Below are 19,981 nucleotides of genomic sequence, written 5' to 3'. Positions count from 1 at the left end.
TACAGCAGAGATTGGAATGTGTGGATACACAATTTCGGGTGTATCACATACAGTTTTAGCTGCCTTGTCTGTATCATCATGCTGGACAACACCTATGGGAGGGTATCCATACAAATGAGACTGAACATCTTGTTCTGTACATTAATAATGTTGTTTATAATTGATGATATATCATTCCTAGTATCTATTTTGCACGATAAAGTTTTAAGGGGCCTGAAGAGCTACTTTAAATCACAGAAAATTACTCCTCCACTGCTCTTCAGTGCGTTAGGGGCCAAGCCAGTTATTTAGTCTTACACCTGAGGTCTGTGTATATATATGTTGTCTTTGTACATATGTTGTCTTTGTATATTCTAGAGGCTGCTGCAGTGCGACCTGTTGACATTTGAACAGACCCATCAGCGCAAGCATAGTGCTCACGAGGCCGTAAACTATTTGTAAAGGAATCAACGGTTTCAGTTGTTGCTTTCAGGAGTGAAGGCATTTCCTTGCTCTTTATGCTAATGGGTGTGTAAGACACTTGTATTTCTGGGTACAGATATAATGTAATAACAATGGCTAGTACATTGCATACAAGAGGAATATTCAGTTTAATGAGATTGGTAACTCTTCTACTCAACCAGCTTACTTATTCTTGTGCATCTGGCGACTCCAAGAATTAGCCTCGTGACTTCAATTTGAATTTTCTCTAAAGTTTTCTGCCTAGTGCTGGGGAGATTAATAAGGTCCAGCTGGCATGGTAACTGAGATACTGGTGAGCTGGAGAGACCGTAAAGAAGTTGAGGGCAGTATTCATTAGTGAGCGTGAGCCCAGGAGCTGAACTTAATACAAGCGGTTTCGTCGGGCAATACAACACAGAGCTATGCGAGGAGGCTTGCCTCCTCGGCAAGCTGGCTTCAGTGTATTCCAGGATACAATAAAGCTGGCTTTAGTATACTCCAAGATACAATAAAGCTGGCTTTAGTATACTCCAAGATACAATAAAGCTGGCTTTAGTATACTCCAGGATACAATAAAGCTGGCTTTAGTATACTCCTGGATACAATAAAGCTATCTTCAGTATATTCCATGATACAATAAAGCTATCTTCAGTATATTCCATCATACATTAAAGCTATCTTCAGTATATACCAGGATACAATAAAGCTGGCTTCAGTATATTCCAGGATACAATAAAGCTGGCTTCAGTATATTCCAGGATACAATATAGCTGGCTTCAGTATATACCAGGATACAATAAAGCTGGCTTCAGTATATTCCAGGATACAATATAGCTGGCTTCAGTATATTCCAGGATACAATAAAGCTGGCTTCAGTATATTCCAGGATATAATATAGCTGGCTTCAGTTTATTCCAGGATACAATAAAGCTGGCTTCAGTATATACCAGGATACAATAAAGCTGGCTTCAGTATATTCCATAATACAACAAAGCTGGCTTCAGTATATACCAGGATACAATAAAGCTGGCTTCAGTATATACCAGGATACAATAAAGCTGGCTTCAGTATATTCCATAATACAACAAAGCTGGCTTCAGTATATTCCAGGATACAATAAAGCTGGCTTCAGTATATTCCAGGATACAATAAAGCTGGCTTCAGTACATACCAGGATACAATAAAGCTGGCTTCAGTATATTCCATAATACAACAAAGCTGGCTTCAGTATATTCCAGGATACAATAAAGCTGGCTTCAGTATATTCCAGGATACAATAAAGCTGGCTTCAGTATATTCCAGGATACAACAAAGCTGGCTTCAGTATATTCCATAATACAACAAAGCTGGCTTCAGTATATACCAGGATATAATAAAGCTGGCTTCAGTATATACCAGGATACAATAAAGCTGGCTTCAGTATATTCCAGGATACAATAAAGCTGGCTTCAGTATATTCCAGGATACAATAAAGCTGGCTTCAGTATATTCCATAATACAACAAATCTGGCTTCAGTATATTCCAGGATACAATAAAGCTGGCTTCAGTATATTCCAGGATACAATAAAGCTGGCTTCAGTATATTCCAGGATACAATAAAGCTGGCTTCAGTATATGCCAGGATACAATAAAGCTGGCTTCAGTATATTCCATAATACAACAAAGCTGGCTTCAGTATATTCCAGGATACAATAAAGCTGGCTTCAGTATATTCCAGGATACAATAAAGCTGGCTTCAGTATATTCCAGGATACAATAAAGCTGGCTTCAGTATATACCAGGATACAATCAAACTGGCTTCAGTATATTCCAGGATACAATAAAGCTGGCTTCAGTATATTCCAGGATACAATAAAGCTGGCTTCAGTATATACCAGGATACAATAAAGCTGGCTTCAGTATATTCCATAATACAACAAAGCTGGCTTCAGTATATTCCAGGATACAATAAAGCTGGCTTCAGTATATACCAGGATACAATAAAGCTGGCTTCAGTATATTCCAGGATACAATAAAGCTGGCTTCAGTATATTCCAGGATACAATAAAACTGGCTTCAGTATATTCCAGGATACAATAAAACTGGCTTCAGTATATTCCAGGATACAATAAAGCTGGCTTCAGTATATTCCAGGATACAATAAAACTGGCTTCAGTATATTCCAGGATACAATAAAACTGGCTTCAGTATATTCCAGGATACAATAAAACTGGCTTCAGTATATTCCAGGATACAATAAAGCTGGCTTCAGTATATTCCAGGATACAATAAAACTGGCTTCAGTATATTCCAGGATACAATAAAGCTGGCTTCAGTATATTCCAGGATACAATAAAACTGGCTTCAGTATATTCCAGGATACAATAAAACTGGCTTCAGTATATTCCAGGATACAATAAAGCTGGCTTCAGTCGCTGAATCGGCTTCCTTACTGAAAAATGTCAAGTGTCTGCTGGCTATTCATTGATTATTTTAACTCATTTAACTTATTTTACCTTAAGTCTGATTTAGGTGGATAATCATATGAAAAGTTTTTGTGATTAGTGACATAATGGCTCCTCAAGTTACTGGCTTTGTAATTACTGAGTGGCAAATAAGGCACAAACGTTTTCCTCATTTAACCGTGAATGGAAACTCTTTCTCACACTCTGGCTGAAAATTTATATTTTTATCTTCATATCTTCCTTTTTTCACAATTTGTTGAAGCCATCTTCCTAGAAAGTTTAAATAATCTGTATATATGAAGTGAAGCAGCGAGGTCTGCACCTATACTGACCTCCCTTCTGTAGGTGTCGAAACTCCTTATATACACAACGTTTCTTGCTCTGGATTTGGATAGATATTTCTAGAATATAAATTCTCTAGAATTTGTCATGAGGCACATACTATAGGTCAAAGAGCTGCATGAGGCTTGCGAGCCGCGGTTTGGCCACCCCTGGTCTTATTTATTATTAACATCTTTATTGACAAAATTGAATTACAATTTTGCCTAATCTGAGTAATTACAATTATGCCTATGTACGAATATGTAAATGCAACTTTCTATTGTGCACTGCCACACAAGGGCAGGGATGGGTTCATAAGAGATGCAGCTTAAAAATAAAAATAATACAATTGTTCTTCATTCTTTAAAATGGACAAGCAAATTTAGGATAAATTGTTAGGCTGCGTCCAGTACACTAGATTCAATTAAATAATTATCTAGTTGGTGGTACAATTGGCCAGGTGGTCTAAAATCTCTTACGGTTTCAGATTCTACAATATAGTGTTCTAGTGAATGCATTAAAGGGTTGTCACAGAGTTTACAAGATGAATATTCTGGGAGTTGTTCAGCCTCACTAGCGCAATGACTGCATCACATTGCCTTGTCCGGTTATTATGCTCACCATACCAAATACTTATTACAAAAGTTGGCATAGCTTTTAATACTACAGCTTTCAGGTCTCTGGCCGTTTCTTAGTTCTTCTAAATCTGAAGTAACTTCTTGTATATGTATGTTTCTAATATTTGCATTATGTAGTCCTAAGTCATAATCAATGTTTTCTTTGGCCAAAGCCTCATTGGCCAATCGATCTACAAAGTCATGTTTTCCAATTCCAACATGGGATGGGATCCACACAAATTTTATACAAAGGTTATTATCATTGCCAAAAATTTCATTACATTAAATATTACAAGCTGCTTCAAACATGAATTGTGACGGGTTATTTATAGACTGCAGAGCACATTTAGTCCCAAAATATCACTCCACCACCACTGAGCTTAAGGTACTCAGGGGATAGATAAATACCTAATAGCTCAATCTGTGTCGTGCTTGCCCAGTCGTTCAATCTCTGTGTACTAGACATGATCAATCCATTCCATCAGTAACGGCATAGGATTCAGTTGGTTTGAAATTTTGAAGATGACTGTCAGTAGCCTCTAAAGTTATGCATCTCATAGTTTCAGTGTCATAGATTTGTTTTGCACTGATGGGTGTATATTGTATTGAGACTTGCACATGTTTCCTAGAGGGAATATAGTGAGCAGTTTTATCGGGATTGAGAGAGACATTCAGTTTCATAAGATTATTCGCACAACAACTGAACCACACATTGTAAGCAGCTTTTTGTGGCGTATTGAGTGAACAGTCAGAATTGTTTAGAATACATCTCGATTTAATTTGAATAGTGCTGGAGGAAGCATTATTTTTTTTAAATTTGGCACAAAACATAGCTTTAAGTAGAACTATTCTCATAAATAGAAGGCAATCTTAACTCCTTTCTCACGTTAACAATGCTAACAGTTATAGGACAACCCAGGATGATGCGCTTGGAATCATTTTGTACTACATCTAAGACTTGTAGCTGTTTAATCAACAACGGATCGTATAGAGGCAATATAAAAGCTACGAGAATATTTTATGATAATGCCAAATCCTTTGCCCACAAGAGTTTTAATAGGTTTAAAACGCTCAACATGTTTTTGCGAAGGTTGCTGATGAGATTTGTATCATTAACCTCCATTCCAAGATATTTACAAGATTCACGAGTCTCCACGGCACTCCAAAAATAGTATAATTAACATGATGAAGAGAAAGGGGAATAAGAACCTTTGTTTTATCAACAGAGATTATAAGACCACATTCTACTACTTTCTTGAAAAATGGATCAAGTAATGCTTGCAGCCTAGTTTTAGTGTGGCATAATAGAAATATCATCAGCATAACGTATAACAGTTTTAGAAGGTTGTACAAGCATGTCATGGATAAGTTTGTTCATAAGTATATTAAAGAGAATAGGGCTTAGGACACCACCTTGAGGTGTGCTTAGTTCGAATGCATCTGTTTTACTTTTACTTTTAACTCCTTTAAATAGGACATTAGCATGTCTGTTGGATAAGTAGCTCTTTATTGAACTGTGAAATTTCAAATTCAAACTTTATTGAACTCCTTTGATTTTAAATTTAGCAAGTTGCTATAATATTATTTCGCCATTTGCTACATCCAAAGCTGACTTTAGGTCAATAAAGGCTACTTGTGTCCTATCCTAAGTGTACAAAATATTCAGCAAAACATGTTTGTGTACTATACTCTGGCATAAACCCATGTAGGGTAGCATATTTTTATTTGACCTGAAACATGATACTATTGAGAATAATTCTCTCCAAGACGTTACACAGAAAAAATGTAAGGGAAATAGGTCTGAATAGGAGAGCTAGGTTTAGGAATTGGTTCAATAAGACTTTGTGGCCATTTCTTTGGCAAAATACCTTGTGAGAGGTTGGTATAATAAAGGTCAAGCATAGGGTGGATACGGACATTATTTAGTGAGCTCATTTAGGTGTTATAGGTTATACCATCTTCACCAGGGCCAGTTTGTTTATGTTTCCCTAAAGCTGCTGAAATTTCAAAATTGGTTATAACAAACTGATCCGTTAAATCTGGTGAGGAACATGCTATTTCAATACTAAAGTTTCTGTTTATGTTTGTATTATTTAAATGCTGCTGTATATCTTGTGGGTAAGGAAGAAATTTGTGAGACACTAGACCATTGAGCTAAGAGCATGTCAGTATATTCTGCAGGAGTATGATGGAGCTGAACTGGGGTTGAAGGTTAGTATTTTTACTTTTGTTCCACATTTCCGATAATGTTCCAGTTCTATTGATACTTGCAGGAATTGTTCCCAATATGTGGTTTTAATTTACACTTGCTCTTGCGAAAAGCTCTGGTGGCATTGAGGAATGCTTGTAAATTGTCAGCGGTTTTGACATGTTTATAACAGCAAGCTGAAGCACTTTAGCTCTGTAATAATAATAGGATCCTCTGTCCACGAGGAAGAACGAGTGTTTTTTTTCTCTTAATTTAACGAAGCTATCATAATAACTCGTAATGATACTGACAAGATCATTGAAAAAGTGATCACTAATACAGCTGTATACCCAGTGTACCACTTGTGTATGTGAGCCTAAAAGTGCGATTTAAGATCGTCTGGAAAGTTAATTTTAACCCTAGGATGAGGATTGGACCTAATATCCGCTACATTGAGCTCATAATATAGGGCAAAATGATCACTTACTAATTCTGGGATGAGAATAACTTTTACGTTGCTATCTGCTAGCTGTACCCAATCACATAATCTAGCCTACCTCCCAATAAATTGGTCTGTTTATCAGTATAATACACAGTAATATTATGATCAGTAAGGTATTTCAAGAAGACCCTTCCATTAGTGTTACACTGAACGTCACCAAGAGCAGTGTGACGAGCATTAAAGTCACCCATACATAACATAGCTGTGTTACCTGCAGGTGTCGGTAGCAGGTCTGCTTTAAGTACACTACATCGTCCATATATGTTATGCAGTAGGATTTAGTTTCTTTATTAAATAATATGTAATATAAAGATCATATTTACATCCATTTACACGTGAAAATACTACATTTATATATAGTTTATATAATTCTCCATGAACTAATTTTCTATATCATGACCGAGCATGAACCGTAAACCCCAAATGTTATACTTGATCCTGCCCCGTAAGAACTTCAGTATTCTCTATACTGAGTAACCCTCCTGCCTGCCTATCCACACACATAATGGCTACTTGCAGTTTGTAATTCAAATTTTTGATAATGTATATTATCAATCATGTGATTTTTAATTAGTTTACAGATTAATCCACTCTTAACATACGTGAGTAAAGCAGTTCCAATACTATTGTTGTATGCTATATGCCCAGATATCCTGGGTAGAACTTCCTTGATAGTTGTGGAGGATATGGCTCCTGTACACAAAGCACATCCACGTCTGTCATTTTAGCATACAAGATTACGTCATTTATCCGAAGACAAACACTTGGAAGTGTTTCGTGAAAGAAACTTAATTGTTTTAGCTTGATGAACAATGATTAAGTATTAAGGGAATGAAAGTAATATTTAAGCTCGTTTTACACTTTGCCAACATAACCATCTTTTTCGCGTGTCCTTAGTAATATCACTTTTGCCTAGGATGGGTTTTACCAAAGTATGAGTTGGTATTGTCTTAAACTCTTGATCTTTAACCACGTGCAGGGTTTCATGATGATGTAGCGGGGGTGTCAGTGAGGAATCAGTGACTACTCTAACACCATTGCTCGTGGAGAGTTAACACTCATGTTCCGTAGACTTAGGTGTAGTAGCCTCATCAGCTGCAAGATTGTCCCTCGCATCACTACTGGTGCTGGGAGAATTTACTTTATCACTATCGCTAGCAAGACTCTTCACCACTATCACCGGGCAGATTCCTCTCTAATGTCTTTATTTTTATTTCCGATTCAATAATTTCTTTTTGAACCAGTCAATTTCTTCTGCATCTTTGTTAGTTTGCTTTAGTCCGACTATGCTTGGAAACTGCTTATTAGAGGTGACATCAGGAGCGTCCTGCTGCAACTGGACCAGACGCCATTGGCTTCTTTCTGCTCGTGTTAAGGAAGACTGGGCGTCGAGCGCAGTCACAATGCCCAACATTTACGCCTTCAAGCAAACACCGGGAACACTTTCTGAGCAGAGGAGAGGCTACCTCCCAGACCTCAGGGATAAGGGGGGGGTCACTGGGAACCCTGGAAACACAAACCGAAACTGTCTCTATTTTCCTCTTGTTACAACTTGTAATAAAGTTGTTACATCTTGGCTTAACGTGTTTATGACGTATTAGAACGTTGTTACAACTTGCTATATTGGTTGTTATAACTGGTTAGGAGGTGTTAAAACTTGTTCGAACGTTGTACCAACGTCGTAGTTTCGGTGTGTGTTTGGCGGGCTAGGACACTGCCTCGTATCGTGGTGTCCAGCACAGAGCCCATACACAGTCACGTGGACAGTACTTGGACACATGATGAGTACCGTGACAACTATAACATATAGCAGGAGAGGACGACCCAAGGTCTGATAGAACATGATGGGATGAAACTTCTAGAGGAGTATTGTTCAGGGGGAGGTTCACTGCCTTTCCAGAAAAGGATGATATAATTGAGATCTTAATGTTCACCAACCTCATATATCCCTCTTGCCTTGTAGACCCCCTCAAGATTAAAAGCTTTATCATCAGGAAATTCTTTGGGGAACTAGTAACAAGATACTCCTTAGATTTGTTTAGGGCGATTGATGACGTCCTCTTTGGTGAAAACCATGTCCCTGGTCCATAGTGGGTGGAGGGACCAGAGGTGTCCCTGGTCCATAGTGGGTGGTGGGACCAGCGGTGTCCCTGGTCCATAGTGGGTGGTGGGACCAGCGGTGTCCCTGGTCCATAGTGGGTGGAGGGACCAGAGGTGTCCCAGGTCCATAGTGGGTGGAGGGACCAGAGGTGTCCCAGGTCCATAGTGGGTGGTGGGACCAGCGGTGTCCCTGGTCCATAGTGGGTGGTGGGACCAGCGGTGTCCCTGGTCCATAGTGGGTGGTGGGACCAGCGGTGTCCCTGGTCCATAGTGGGTGGAGGGACCAGAGGTGTCCCAGGTCCATAGTGGGTGGTGGGACCAGCGGTGTCCCTGGTCCATAGTGGGTGGAGGGACCAGAGGTGTCCCTGGTCCATAGTGAGTGGTGGGACCAGAGGTGTCCCTGGTCCATAGTGGGTGGTGGGACCAGAGGTGTCCCTGGTCCATAGTGGGTGGTGGGACCAGAGGTGTCCCTGGTCCATAGTGGGTGGTGGGACCAGAGGTGTCCCTGGTCCATAGTGGGTGGTGGGACCAGAGGTGTCCCTGGTCCATAGTGGGTGGAGGGACCAGAGGTGTCCCTGGTCCATCGTGGGTGGAGGGACCAGAGGTGTCCCTGGTCCATAGTGAGTGTAGGGACCAGAGGTGTCCCTGGTCCATAGTGGGTGGAGGGACCAGAGGTGTCCCTGGTCCATAGTGGGTGGAGGGACCAGAGGTGTCCCTGGTCCATAGAGAGTGGAGGGACCAGAGGTGTCCCTGGTCCATAGTGGGTGGAGGGACCAGAGGTGTCCCTGGTCCATAGTGGGTGGAGGGACCAGAGGTGTCCCTGGTCCATAGTGAGTGGAGGGACCAGAGGTGTCCCTGGTCCATAGTGGGTGGAGGGACCAGAGGTGTCCCTGGTTCATAGTGGGTGGTGGAACCAGAGAAGGTGTCCCTGGTCCATAGTGGGTGGAGGGACCAGAGGTGTCCCTGGTTCATAGTGGGTGGTGGAACCAGAGAAGGTGTCCCTGGTCTATAGTGGGTGGAGGGACCAGAGGTGTCCCTGGTCCATAGTGAGTGGAGGGACCAGAGGTGTCCCTGGTCCATAGTGAGTGGAGGGACCAGAAAAGGTGTCCCTGGTCCATAGTGAGTGGAGGGACTAGAGAAGGTGTCCCTGGTCCATAGTGTGTGGTGGAACCAGAGAAGGTGTCCCTGGTCCATAGTGAGTGGAGTGACCAGAGAAGGTGTCCCTGGTCCATAGTGGGTGGTGGGACCAGAGAAGGTGTCCCTGGTCCATAGTGGGTGGTGGAACCAGAGAAGGTGTCCCTGGTCCATGGTGGGTGGTGGGACCAGAGAAGGTGTCCCTGGTCCATAGTGAGTGGAGGGAACAGAGGTGTCCCTGGTCCATAGTGAGTGGAGGGACCAGAGAAGGTGTCCCTGGTCCATAGTGAGTGGAGGGACCAGAGAAGGTGTCCCTGGTCCATAGTGTGTGGTGGAACCAGAGAAGGTGTCCCTGGTCCATAGTGGGTGGTGGGACCAGAGAAGGTGTCCCTGGTCCATAGTGAGTGGAGGGACCAGAGGTGTCCCTGGTCCATAGTGGGTGGTGGGACCAGAGAAGGTGTCCCTGGTCCATAGTGGGTGGTGGGACCAGAGAAGGTGTCCCTGGTCCATAGTGGGTGGAGGGACCAGAGAAGGTGTCTCTGGTCCATAGTGGGTGGAGGAACCAGAGAAGGTGTCCCTGGTCCATAGTGGGTGGTGGGACCAGAGAAGGTGTCCCTGGTCCATAGTGAGTAGAGGGACCAGAGGTGTCCCTGGTCCATAGTGAGTGGAGGGACCAGAGAAGGTGTCCCTGGTCCATAGTGGGTGGAGGGAACAGAGAAGGTGTCCCTGGTCGATAGTGTGTGGTGGGACCAGAGAAGGTGTCCCTGGTCCATAGTGGGTGGAGGGACCAGAGAAGGTGTCCCTGGTCCATAGTGGGTGGTGGAACCAGAGAAGGTGTCCCTGGTCCATAGTGGGTGGTAGAACCAGAGAAGGTGTCCCTGGTCCATAGTGGGTGGTGGAACCAGAGAAGGTGTCCCTGGTCCATAGTGGATGGTGGAACCAGAGGTGTCCCTGGTCCATAGTGAGTGGAGGGACCAGAGGTGTCCCTGGTCCATAGTGGGTGGTGGGACCAGAGAAGGTGTCCCTGGTCCATAGTGGGTGGTGGGACCAGAGAAGGTGTCCCTGGTCCATAGTGGGTGGAGGGACCAGAGAAGGTGTCCCTGGTCCATAGTGTGTGGTGGGACCAGAGAAGGTGTCCCTGGTCCATAGTGGGTGGAGGGACCAGAGAAGGTGTCCCTGGTTCATAGTGGGTGGTGGAACCAGAGAAGGTGTCCCTGGTCCATAGTGGGTGGTGGAACCAGAGAAGGTGTCCCTGGTCCATAGTGGGTGGTGGAACCAGAGAAGGTGTCCCTGGTCCATAGTGGATGGTGGAACCAGAGAAGGTGTCCCTGGTCCATAGTGAGTGGAGGGACCAGAGGTGTCCCTGGTCCATAGTGGGTGGTGGGACCAGAGAAGGTGTCCCTGGTCCATAGTGGGTGGTGGGACCAGAGAAGGTGTCCCTGGTCCATAGTGGGTGGAGGGACCAGAGAAGGTGTCTCTGGTCCATAGTGGGTGGAGGGACCAGAGAAGGTGTCCCTGGTCCATAGTGGGTGGTGGAACCAGAGAAGGTGTCCCTGGTCCATAGTGGGTGGAGGGACCAGAGGTGTCCCTGGTCCATAGTGGGTGATGGGACCAGAGAAGGTGTCCCTGGTCCATAGTGGGTGGTGGAACCAGAGAAGGTGTCCTTGGCCCATAGTGGGTGGAGGGACCAGAGAAGGTGTCCCTGGTCCATAGTGGGTGGTGGGACCAGAGAAGGTGTCCCTGGTCCATAGTGGGTGGTGGGACCAGAGAAGGTGTCCCTGGTCCATAGTGAGTAGAGGGACCAGAGGTGTCCCTGGTCCATAGTGAGTGGAGGGACCAGAGAAGGTGTCCCTGGTCCATAGTGGGTGGAGGGAACAGAGAAGGTGTCCCTGGTCCATAGTGTGTGGTGGGACCAGAGAAGGTGTCCCTGGTCCATAGTGGGTGGAGGGACCAGAGAAGGTGTCCCTGGTCCATAGTGGGTGGTGGAACCAGAGAAGGTGTCCCTGGTCCATAGTGGGTGGTGGAACCAGAGAAGGTGTCCCTGGTCCATAGTGGGTGGTGGAACCAGAGAAGGTGTCCCTGGTCCATAGTGGATGGTGGAACCAGAGGTGTCCCTGGTCCATAGTGAGTGGAGGGACCAGAGGTGTCCCTGGTCCATAGTGGGTGGAGGGACCAGAGAAAGTGTCCCTGGTCCATAGTGTGTGGTGGGACCAGAGAAGGTGTCCCTGGTCCATAGTGGGTGGAGGGACCAGAGAAGGTGTCCCTGGTCCATAGTGGGTGGTGGAACCAGAGAAGGTGTCCCTGGTCCATAGTGGGTGGTGGAACCAGAGAAGGTGTCCCTGGTCCATAGTGGGTGGTGGAACCAGAGAAGGTGTCCCTGGTCCATAGTGGATGGTGGAACCAGAGGTGTCCCTGGTCCATAGTGAGTGGAGGGACCAGAGGTGTCCCTGGTCCATAGTGGGTGGTGGGACCAGAGAAGGTGTCCCTGGTCCATAGTGGGTGGTGGGACCAGAGAAGGTGTCCCTGGTCCATAGTGTGTGGTGGAACCAGAGAAGGTGTCCCTGGTCCATAGTGGGTGGTGGAACCAGAGAAGGTGTCCCTGGTCCATAGTGGGTGGTGGGACCAGAGAAGGTGTCCCTGGTCCATAGTGGGTGGTGGGACCAGAGAAGGTGTCCCTGGTCCATAGTGAGTGGAGGGACCAGAGGTGTCCCTGGTCCATAGTGGGTGGTGGGTCCAGAGAAGGTGTCCCTGGTCCATAGTGGGTGGTGGGACCAGAGAAGGTGTCCCTGGTCCATAGTGGGTGGAGGGACCAGAGAAGGTGCCTCTGGTCCATAGTGGGTGGAGGGACCAGAGAAGGTGTCCCTGGTCCATAGTGGGTGGAGGGACCAGAGAAGGTGTCCCTGGTCCATAGTGAGTGGAGGGACCAGAGGTGTCCCTGGTCCATAGTGGGTGGAGGGACCAGAGAAGGTGTCCCTGGTCCATAGTGTGTGGTGGGACCAGAGAAGGTGTCCCTGGTCCATAGTGGGTGGAGGGACCAGAGAAGGTGTCCCTGGTTCATAGTGGGTGGTGGAACCAGAGAAGGTGTCCCTGGTCCATAGTGGGTGGTGGAACCAGAGAAGGTGTCCCTGGTCCAGAGTGGGTGGTGGAACCAGAGAAGGTGTCCCTGGTCCATAGTGGATGGTGGAACCAGAGAAGGTGTCCCAGGTCCATAGTGAGTGGAGGGACCAGAGAAGGTGTCCCTGGTCCATAGTGGGTGGAGGGACCAGAGAAGGTGTCTCTGGTCCATAGTGGGTGGAGGGACCATAGAAGGTGTCCCTGGTCCATAGTGGGTGGTGGAACCAGAGAAGGTGTCCCTGGTCCATAGTGGGTGGAGGGACCAGAGGTGTCCCTGGTCCATAGTGGGTGGTGGGACCAGAGAAGGTGTCCCTGGTCCATAGTGGGTGGTGGAACCAGAGAAGGTGTCCTTGGTCCATAGTGGGTGGAGGGACCAGAGAAGGTGTCCCTGGTCCATAGTGGGTGGAGGGACCAGAGAAAGTGTCCCTGGTCCATAGTGGGTGGTGGGACCAGAGAAGGTGTCCCTGGTCCATAGTGGGTGGTGGAACCAGAGGTGTCCCTGGTCCATAGTGGGTGGAGGGACCAGAGGTGTCCCTGGTCCATAGTGGGTGGTGGAACCAGAGAAGGTCTCCCTGGTCCATAGTGGGTGGTGGGACCAGAGAAGGTCTCCCTGGTCCATAGTGGGTGGAGGGACCAGAGAAGGTGTCCCTGGTCTATAGTGGGTGATTGGACCAGAGAAGGTGTCCCTGGTCCATAGTGGGTGGAGGGACCAGAGAAGGTGTCCCTGGTCCATAGTGGGTGGAGGGACCAGAGAAGGTGTCCCTGGTCCATAGTGGGTGGTGGGACCAGAGAAGGTGTCCCTGGTCCATAGTGGGTGGTGGGACCAGAGAAGGTGTCCCTGGTCCATAGTGGGTGGTGGAACCAGAGAAGGTGTCCCTGGTCCATAGTGGATGGTGGAACCAGAGGTGTCCCTGGTCCATAGTGAGTGGAGGGACCAGAGGTGTCCCTGGTCCATAGTGGGTGGTGGGACCAGAGAAGGTGTCCCTGGTCCATAGTGGGTGGTGGGACCAGAGAAGGTGTCCCTGGTCCATAGTGTGTGGTGGAACCAGAGAAGGTGTCCCTGGTCCATAGTGGGTGGTGGAACCAGAGAAGGTGTCCCTGGTCCATAGTGGGTGGTGGGACCAGAGAAGGTGTCCCTGGTCCATAGTGGGTGGTGGGACCAGAGAAGGTGTCCCTGGTCCATAGTGAGTGGAGGGACCAGAGGTGTCCCTGGTCCATAGTGGGTGGTGGGACCAGAGAAGGTGTCCCTGGTCCATAGTGGGTGGTGGGACCAGAGAAGGTGTCCCTGGTCCATAGTGGGTGGAGGGACCAGAGAAGGTGCCTCTGGTCCATAGTGGGTGGAGGGACCAGAGAAGGTGTCCCTGGTCCATAGTGGGTGGAGGGACCAGAGAAGGTGTCCCTGGTCCATAGTGAGTGGAGGGACCAGAGGTGTCCCTGGTCCATAGTGGGTGGAGGGACCAGAGAAGGTGTCCCTGGTCCATAGTGTGTGGTGGGACCAGAGAAGGTGTCCCTGGTCCATAGTGGGTGGAGGGACCAGAGAAGGTGTCCCTGGTTCATAATGGGTGGTGGAACCAGAGAAGGTGTCCCTGGTCCATAGTGGGTGGTGGAACCAGAGAAGGTGTCCCTGGTCCAGAGTGGGTGGTGGAACCAGAGAAGGTGTCCCTGGTCCATAGTGGATGGTGGAACCAGAGAAGGTGTCCCTGGTCCATAGTGAGTGGAGGGACCAGAGAAGGTGTCCCTGGTCCATAGTGGGTGGAGGGACCAGAGAAGGTGTCTCTGGTCCATAGTGGGTGGAGGGACCATAGAAGGTGTCCCTGGTCCATAGTGGGTGGTGGAACCAGAGAAGGTGTCCCTGGTCCATAGTGGGTGGAGGGACCAGAGGTGTCCCTGGTCCATAGTGGGTGGTGGGACCAGAGAAGGTGTCCCTGGTCCATAGTGGGTGGTGGAACCAGAGAAGGTGTCCTTGGTCCATAGTGGGTGGAGGGACCAGAGAAGGTGTCCCTGGACCATAGTGGGTGGAGGGACCAGAGAAGGTGTCCCTGGTCCATAGTGGGTGGTGGGACCAGAGAAGGTGTCCCTGGTCCATAGTGGGTGGTGGAACCAGAGGTGTCCCTGGTCCATAGTGGGTGGAGGGACCAGAGGTGTCCCTGGTCCATAGTGGGTGGTGGAACCAGAGAAGGTCTCCCTGGTCCATAGTGGGTGGTGGGACCAGAGAAGGTGTCCCTGGTCCATAGTGGGTGGAGGGACCAGAGAAGGTGTCCCTGGTCTATAGTGGGTGGTTGGACCAGAGAAGGTGTCCCTGGTCCATAGTGGGTGGAGGGACCAGAGAAGGTGTCCCTGGTCCATAGTGGGTGGAGGGACCAGAGAAGGTGTCCCTGGTCCATAGTGGGTGGTGGGACCAGAGAAGGTGTCCCTGGTCCATAGTGGGTGGTGGGACCAGAGAAGGTGTCCCTGGTCCATAGTGGGTGGAGGGACCAGAGAAGGTGTCTCTGGTCCATAGTGGGTGGAGGGACCAGAGAAGGTGTCCCTGGTCCATAGTGGGTGGAGGGACCAGAGAAGGTGTCCCTGGTCCATAGTGGGTGGTGGGACCAGAGAAGGTGTCCCTGGTCCATAGTGAGTGGAGGGACCAGAGGTTTCCCTGGTCCATAATGAGTGGAGGGACCAGAGAAGGTGTCCCTGGTCCATAGTGGGTGGAGGGACCAGAGAAGGTGTCTCTGGTCCATAGTGTGTGGTGGGACCAGAGAAGGTGTCCCTGGTCCATAGTGTGTGGAGCGACCAGAGAAGGTGTCCCTGGTCCATAGTGTGTGGTGGGACCAGAGAAGGTGTCCCTGGTCCATAGTGGATGGTGGAACCAGAGAAGGTGTCCCTGGTCCATAGTGAGTGGAGGGACCAGAGGTGTCCCTGGTCCATAGTGGGTGGTGGGACCAGAGAAGGTGTCCCTGGTCCATAGTGGGTGGAGGGACCATAGAAGGTGTCCCTGGTCCATAGTGGGTGGTGGAACCAGAGAAGGTGTCCCTGGTCCATAGTGGGTGGAGGGACCAGAGGTGTCCCTGGTCCATAGTGGGTGGTGGGACCAGAGAAGGTGTCCCTGGTCCATAGTGGGTGGTGGAACCAGAGAAGGTGTCCTTGGTCCATAGTGGGTGGAGGGACCAGAGGAGGTGTCCCTGGTCCATAGTGGGTGGAGGGACCAGAGAAGGTGTCCCTGGTCCATAGTGGGTGGTGGGACCAGAGAAGGTGTCCCTGGTCCATAGTGGGTGGTGGAACCAGAGGTGTCCCTGGTCCATAGTGGGTGGAGGGACCAGAGGTGTCCCTGGTCCATAGTGGGTGGTGGAACCAGAGAAGGTCTCCCTGGTCCATAGTGGGTGGTGGGACCAGAGAAGGTGTCCCTGGTCCATAGTGGGTGGAGGGACCAGAGAAGGTGTCCCTGGTCTATAGTGGGTGGTGGGACCAGAGAAGGTGTCCCTGGTCCATAGTGGGTGGAGGGACCAGAGAAGGTGTCCCTGGTCCATAGTGGGTGGAGGGACCAGAGAAGGTGTCCCTGGTCCATAGTGGGTGGTGGGACCAGAGAAGGTGTCCCTGGTCCATAGTGGGTGGTGGGACCAGAGAAGGTGTCCCTGGTCCATAGTGGGTGGAGGGACCAGAGAAGGTGTCTCTGGTCCATAATGGGTGGAGGGACCAGAGAAGGTGTCCCTGGTCCATAGTGGGTGGAGGGACCAGAGAAGGTGTCCCTGGTCCATAGTGGGTGGTGGGACCAGAGAAGGTGTCCCTGGTCCATCGTGAGTGGAGGGACCAGAGGTGTCCCTGGTCCATAATGAGTGGAGGGACCAGAGAAGGGGTCCCTGGTCCATAGTGGGTGGAGGGACCAGAGAAGGTGTCTCTGGTCCATAGTGTGTGGTGGGACCAGAGAAGGTGTCCCTGGTCCATAGTGTGTGGAGCGACCAGAGAAGGTGTCCCTGGTCCATAGTGTGTGGTGGGACCAGAGAAGGTGTCCCTGGTCCATAGTGGGTGGAGGGACCAGAGAAGGTGTCCCTGGTCCATAGTGTGTGGTGGGACCAGAGAAGGTGTCCCTGGTCCATAGTGGGTGGTGGGACCAGAGGTGTCCCTGGACAACGAGAACTTGGGCCAATATTGTGAGAGTGTTATTTAAGGTTCTACAGTTGATGGACCATTAGTTAAGAGTCCTATGATTGGTTATTTGAGAACCGGCCTGCATTTATTGTAGCATAATTTAGGTGGCCAAGAACTAGAGTCACACCGATCGTGTGAGGGTCGGCCCAGGATTAGCAGCAGTTTGAGGCCAGTGTTACGAGCCAGGTGAGAGCGGTGCTTAAGTTGAGTAACAGTTAGAAACACTGATTTAAGAGATAAATTGTGCACTCAGGGATAGGCGGGGATCATACGTGAGGTGGGACCCAAGAGCTGAAGTCCAGGACTGTCAGGTGGAAGTTTGGTGCCAGACAGTAGGGAGCCGGAGGGCTGCCACAAGCCCTCACCTGCACACCACAGGTAAAGGTTGTGTATTACTGTGATCTTTCTCATCGTGTCCGTGACTCATGGAGTGGTGAAAGAAATTTATATATGCAAAGTTAGATGTGACAATTATGTTGACACCCTCTATGTCTGTTATAATCCACATATTCAAGTAGCAGAGTAGCAAGTATCCGGGCTACCAGGGCATGTCAAAGGTGGATTTGACCTAATAAGTTATTTTGTAGTTGATGTGTATATTTATTTATTTATAAAAAAATCGGCTTAGATTAAGGAGTGATAAGCCATCAATGAGGCGGTGAAAGCATATTTATATGTACAGGAAATTTTTTATTTACATATAAGATTTATATATCCAGTGAGGGATATGAGGAGAAGGAGCTGGGATATGAGGACAAGGAGCTGGGATATGAGGACAAGGAGCTGGGATATGAGGACAACAAACTGGGATATGAGGATAAAGAACTGGGATACTATGAGGCTAGGCTGTGTTTTGAATCTTGGGATTTATTCATATATAGCCCTGTGGTTATTGTCATTTATTATTAGTGTGGTTCAGGATACATACATTTATGTGTAGACAAAGTGGCCGAGAATTGCCTTTAGAAATTGTGCTCAAATTTTGCAGACGAGGCTGCCAGGAGCCAAGCCAGGGTAGGCTATGGAAAAGTTACATTGAAGCAGACGACCTCATCTTTCAGTTATGTTTATCGTGACATTTATTTGGGGGATTTTGATGAGAGTGTTATATGATTAATTATTTCAGTAAATCATGTTAAACTGGATTATGCTGTCATTACTCCTTCCTATCCTTGGTGTCCTTAGGGAATAGCCTGGTGTGAGTGATATTCCGGCGAGCCAGAGCCAGCTGCCAATAACAGCGGGTCGAAGGCAACAACAGAGTAACTATTAGTGTCTACGGAGGAGTCGTTATGCCCCGCCGACTAGCCTTGTATCTATTGTGTTTCATACTAATTACTCTTTCAAATTCTTTGTCGGATCGGATTTTTAAAGTTACAGCCTGGTGGACCAAACTCTCACAAGTCAAGTCTGTCCCCGGGCCGGGCTTGGGAAGTAGAAGAACTCCCAGAACCCCATCAAGCAGGTATCAAACAGGTAAAGTTGTGGATGGAGGTGGCTGCCACAACTGCTCTGGTTGACCATGCCACTTAATAGCTACCGGTATAGGGTACGAGTACTATCCTACTTCCCTTCGGCTCATTTGCGCTCCCAGCTTCTGTCCTCCTCTCTCTCTGTCTGAAGAGGCTATCGTTGTCCCCTTTATCTATCCCCCTCAGTGTGTGGACCTGACCCCTGCCCTTAGCTAACATTCTCCAGCCTGTCATCCCGTTTTGGTATTAAGTATAGTAACGATGAGGACCATAGTACATATACTGACATACAACACAATAAGAAGGTGGAAATCGGTACTACTGAATTCCCGGACCTAGATTTACGAAGCTCCATGTATTTCTTCGTAAGTAGATTTGCCACGAAGGTTCCTAAGAGCTGGCTAAGAACACGCCAAAGGACGATTCAGAAAAATAAACTTACGAAGATTTCTTAGTTCATTTAGGTCTCGCTAGATGTCACTAGGGCTTTTAGTTTGGCCAATCAGAGAGAAGGTAACATTTTTCATTTTACAGCTGTAGCCAATCACGACACTTTCATATCGAAGCTTATCCGTGACCACTTGCTGCTTATTTACGTCGAATTTTCTTATAAAATTAGAACATTTCGAAGTAAAACTATGTTTTTCAACTTGTACAGTCAGCACCGACATTGTAGTATACAAATATGTTACATTTTTTGTTTACCTACGTAATTCTAAGAGATACTGTGTAGCTGTCCTTGTTTCTCCCAAGACTTGAGAAGCGATGGTATCTATTTACGTATATATTTACCTAAATTTACCCAAGGGCCACAAACTATCTAGTGGCCTCGATGAGGACAAAAAACCGGGGGCTTGTTAAGTCCCGCCAATTGTCCTAGTAATATTTTCTAGCTGAATTTTGGCATTTACGGCTTCAGCGGGTAGGCGGTTCCATGGGTTTATAACCATCTGGGTAAAAAAAACATGTTTTCAGTCCTACTTGAGAGGACATACTCTCCAACACTATATCTGTGATTGCCCTGTTATCAGTGACTTCATACCAAATGGCATAAGGTACTTTGAGTTCTGTAATTACTTCATACACTCAGGAATATTGGAAGATATTCTTGTGCTGTACCCAGATTTTGCCAGTAGGGGGCTAATAGATCAGCCTTACATATTTTGCTCTCTCCTGATTCCATGTATGACTGGACGTCCTGTGAGATGGGGATGTTGGATGAACTTGTAGCTGGTTTTTGATCTACACTGTGTGGTCCTTCATACAGAATAGGGAAGCAGCACATTGTTGTGTATACCTAAACATGTTAAAAAAATTCATTGTTTGAGAGGAGTCTTGTAGAAACTGGTAAGAATGATTATATTATAATGTTTCCATGATTCAGTGCTTACCTCTTGTGAAAATCGTGAAGTTGTTGTTTAGTCAGAGTTGATTTGTTTTATGTATTGAGGCTAGTATTTTCTCCCTTGATTCCATGTATGCCTAACCATCCTGTGACATGTTAGTATTAGATGAACTT

At 47.3% G+C, this 19,981-nt stretch overlaps 1 protein-coding gene across 1 annotated transcript in view; it reads right to left on the bottom strand.

Annotated features, from left to right (window-relative positions):
* Nucleotides 1–4,659: 4,659 nt before the first annotated feature.
* LOC138370909 (uncharacterized) overlaps nucleotides 4,660–19,981 on the bottom strand; it is a 28,465-nt gene continuing 13,143 nt past the window's right edge. Inside the window, exon 5 of the mRNA XM_069335568.1 lies at nucleotides 4,660–4,788. Coding sequence (XP_069191669.1) covers nucleotides 4,660–4,788 — 129 coding nt within the window. The remainder of the gene's footprint in view (nucleotides 4,789–19,981) is intronic.

Source organism: Procambarus clarkii, chromosome 34 (assembly GCF_040958095.1).
Source record: "Procambarus clarkii isolate CNS0578487 chromosome 34, FALCON_Pclarkii_2.0, whole genome shotgun sequence".
Classification (NCBI taxonomy): domain Eukaryota; kingdom Metazoa; phylum Arthropoda; class Malacostraca; order Decapoda; family Cambaridae; genus Procambarus; species Procambarus clarkii.
Note: the sequence above shows the minus strand (reverse complement) of the source record. Positions and strands in the feature narration are given on the sequence as shown.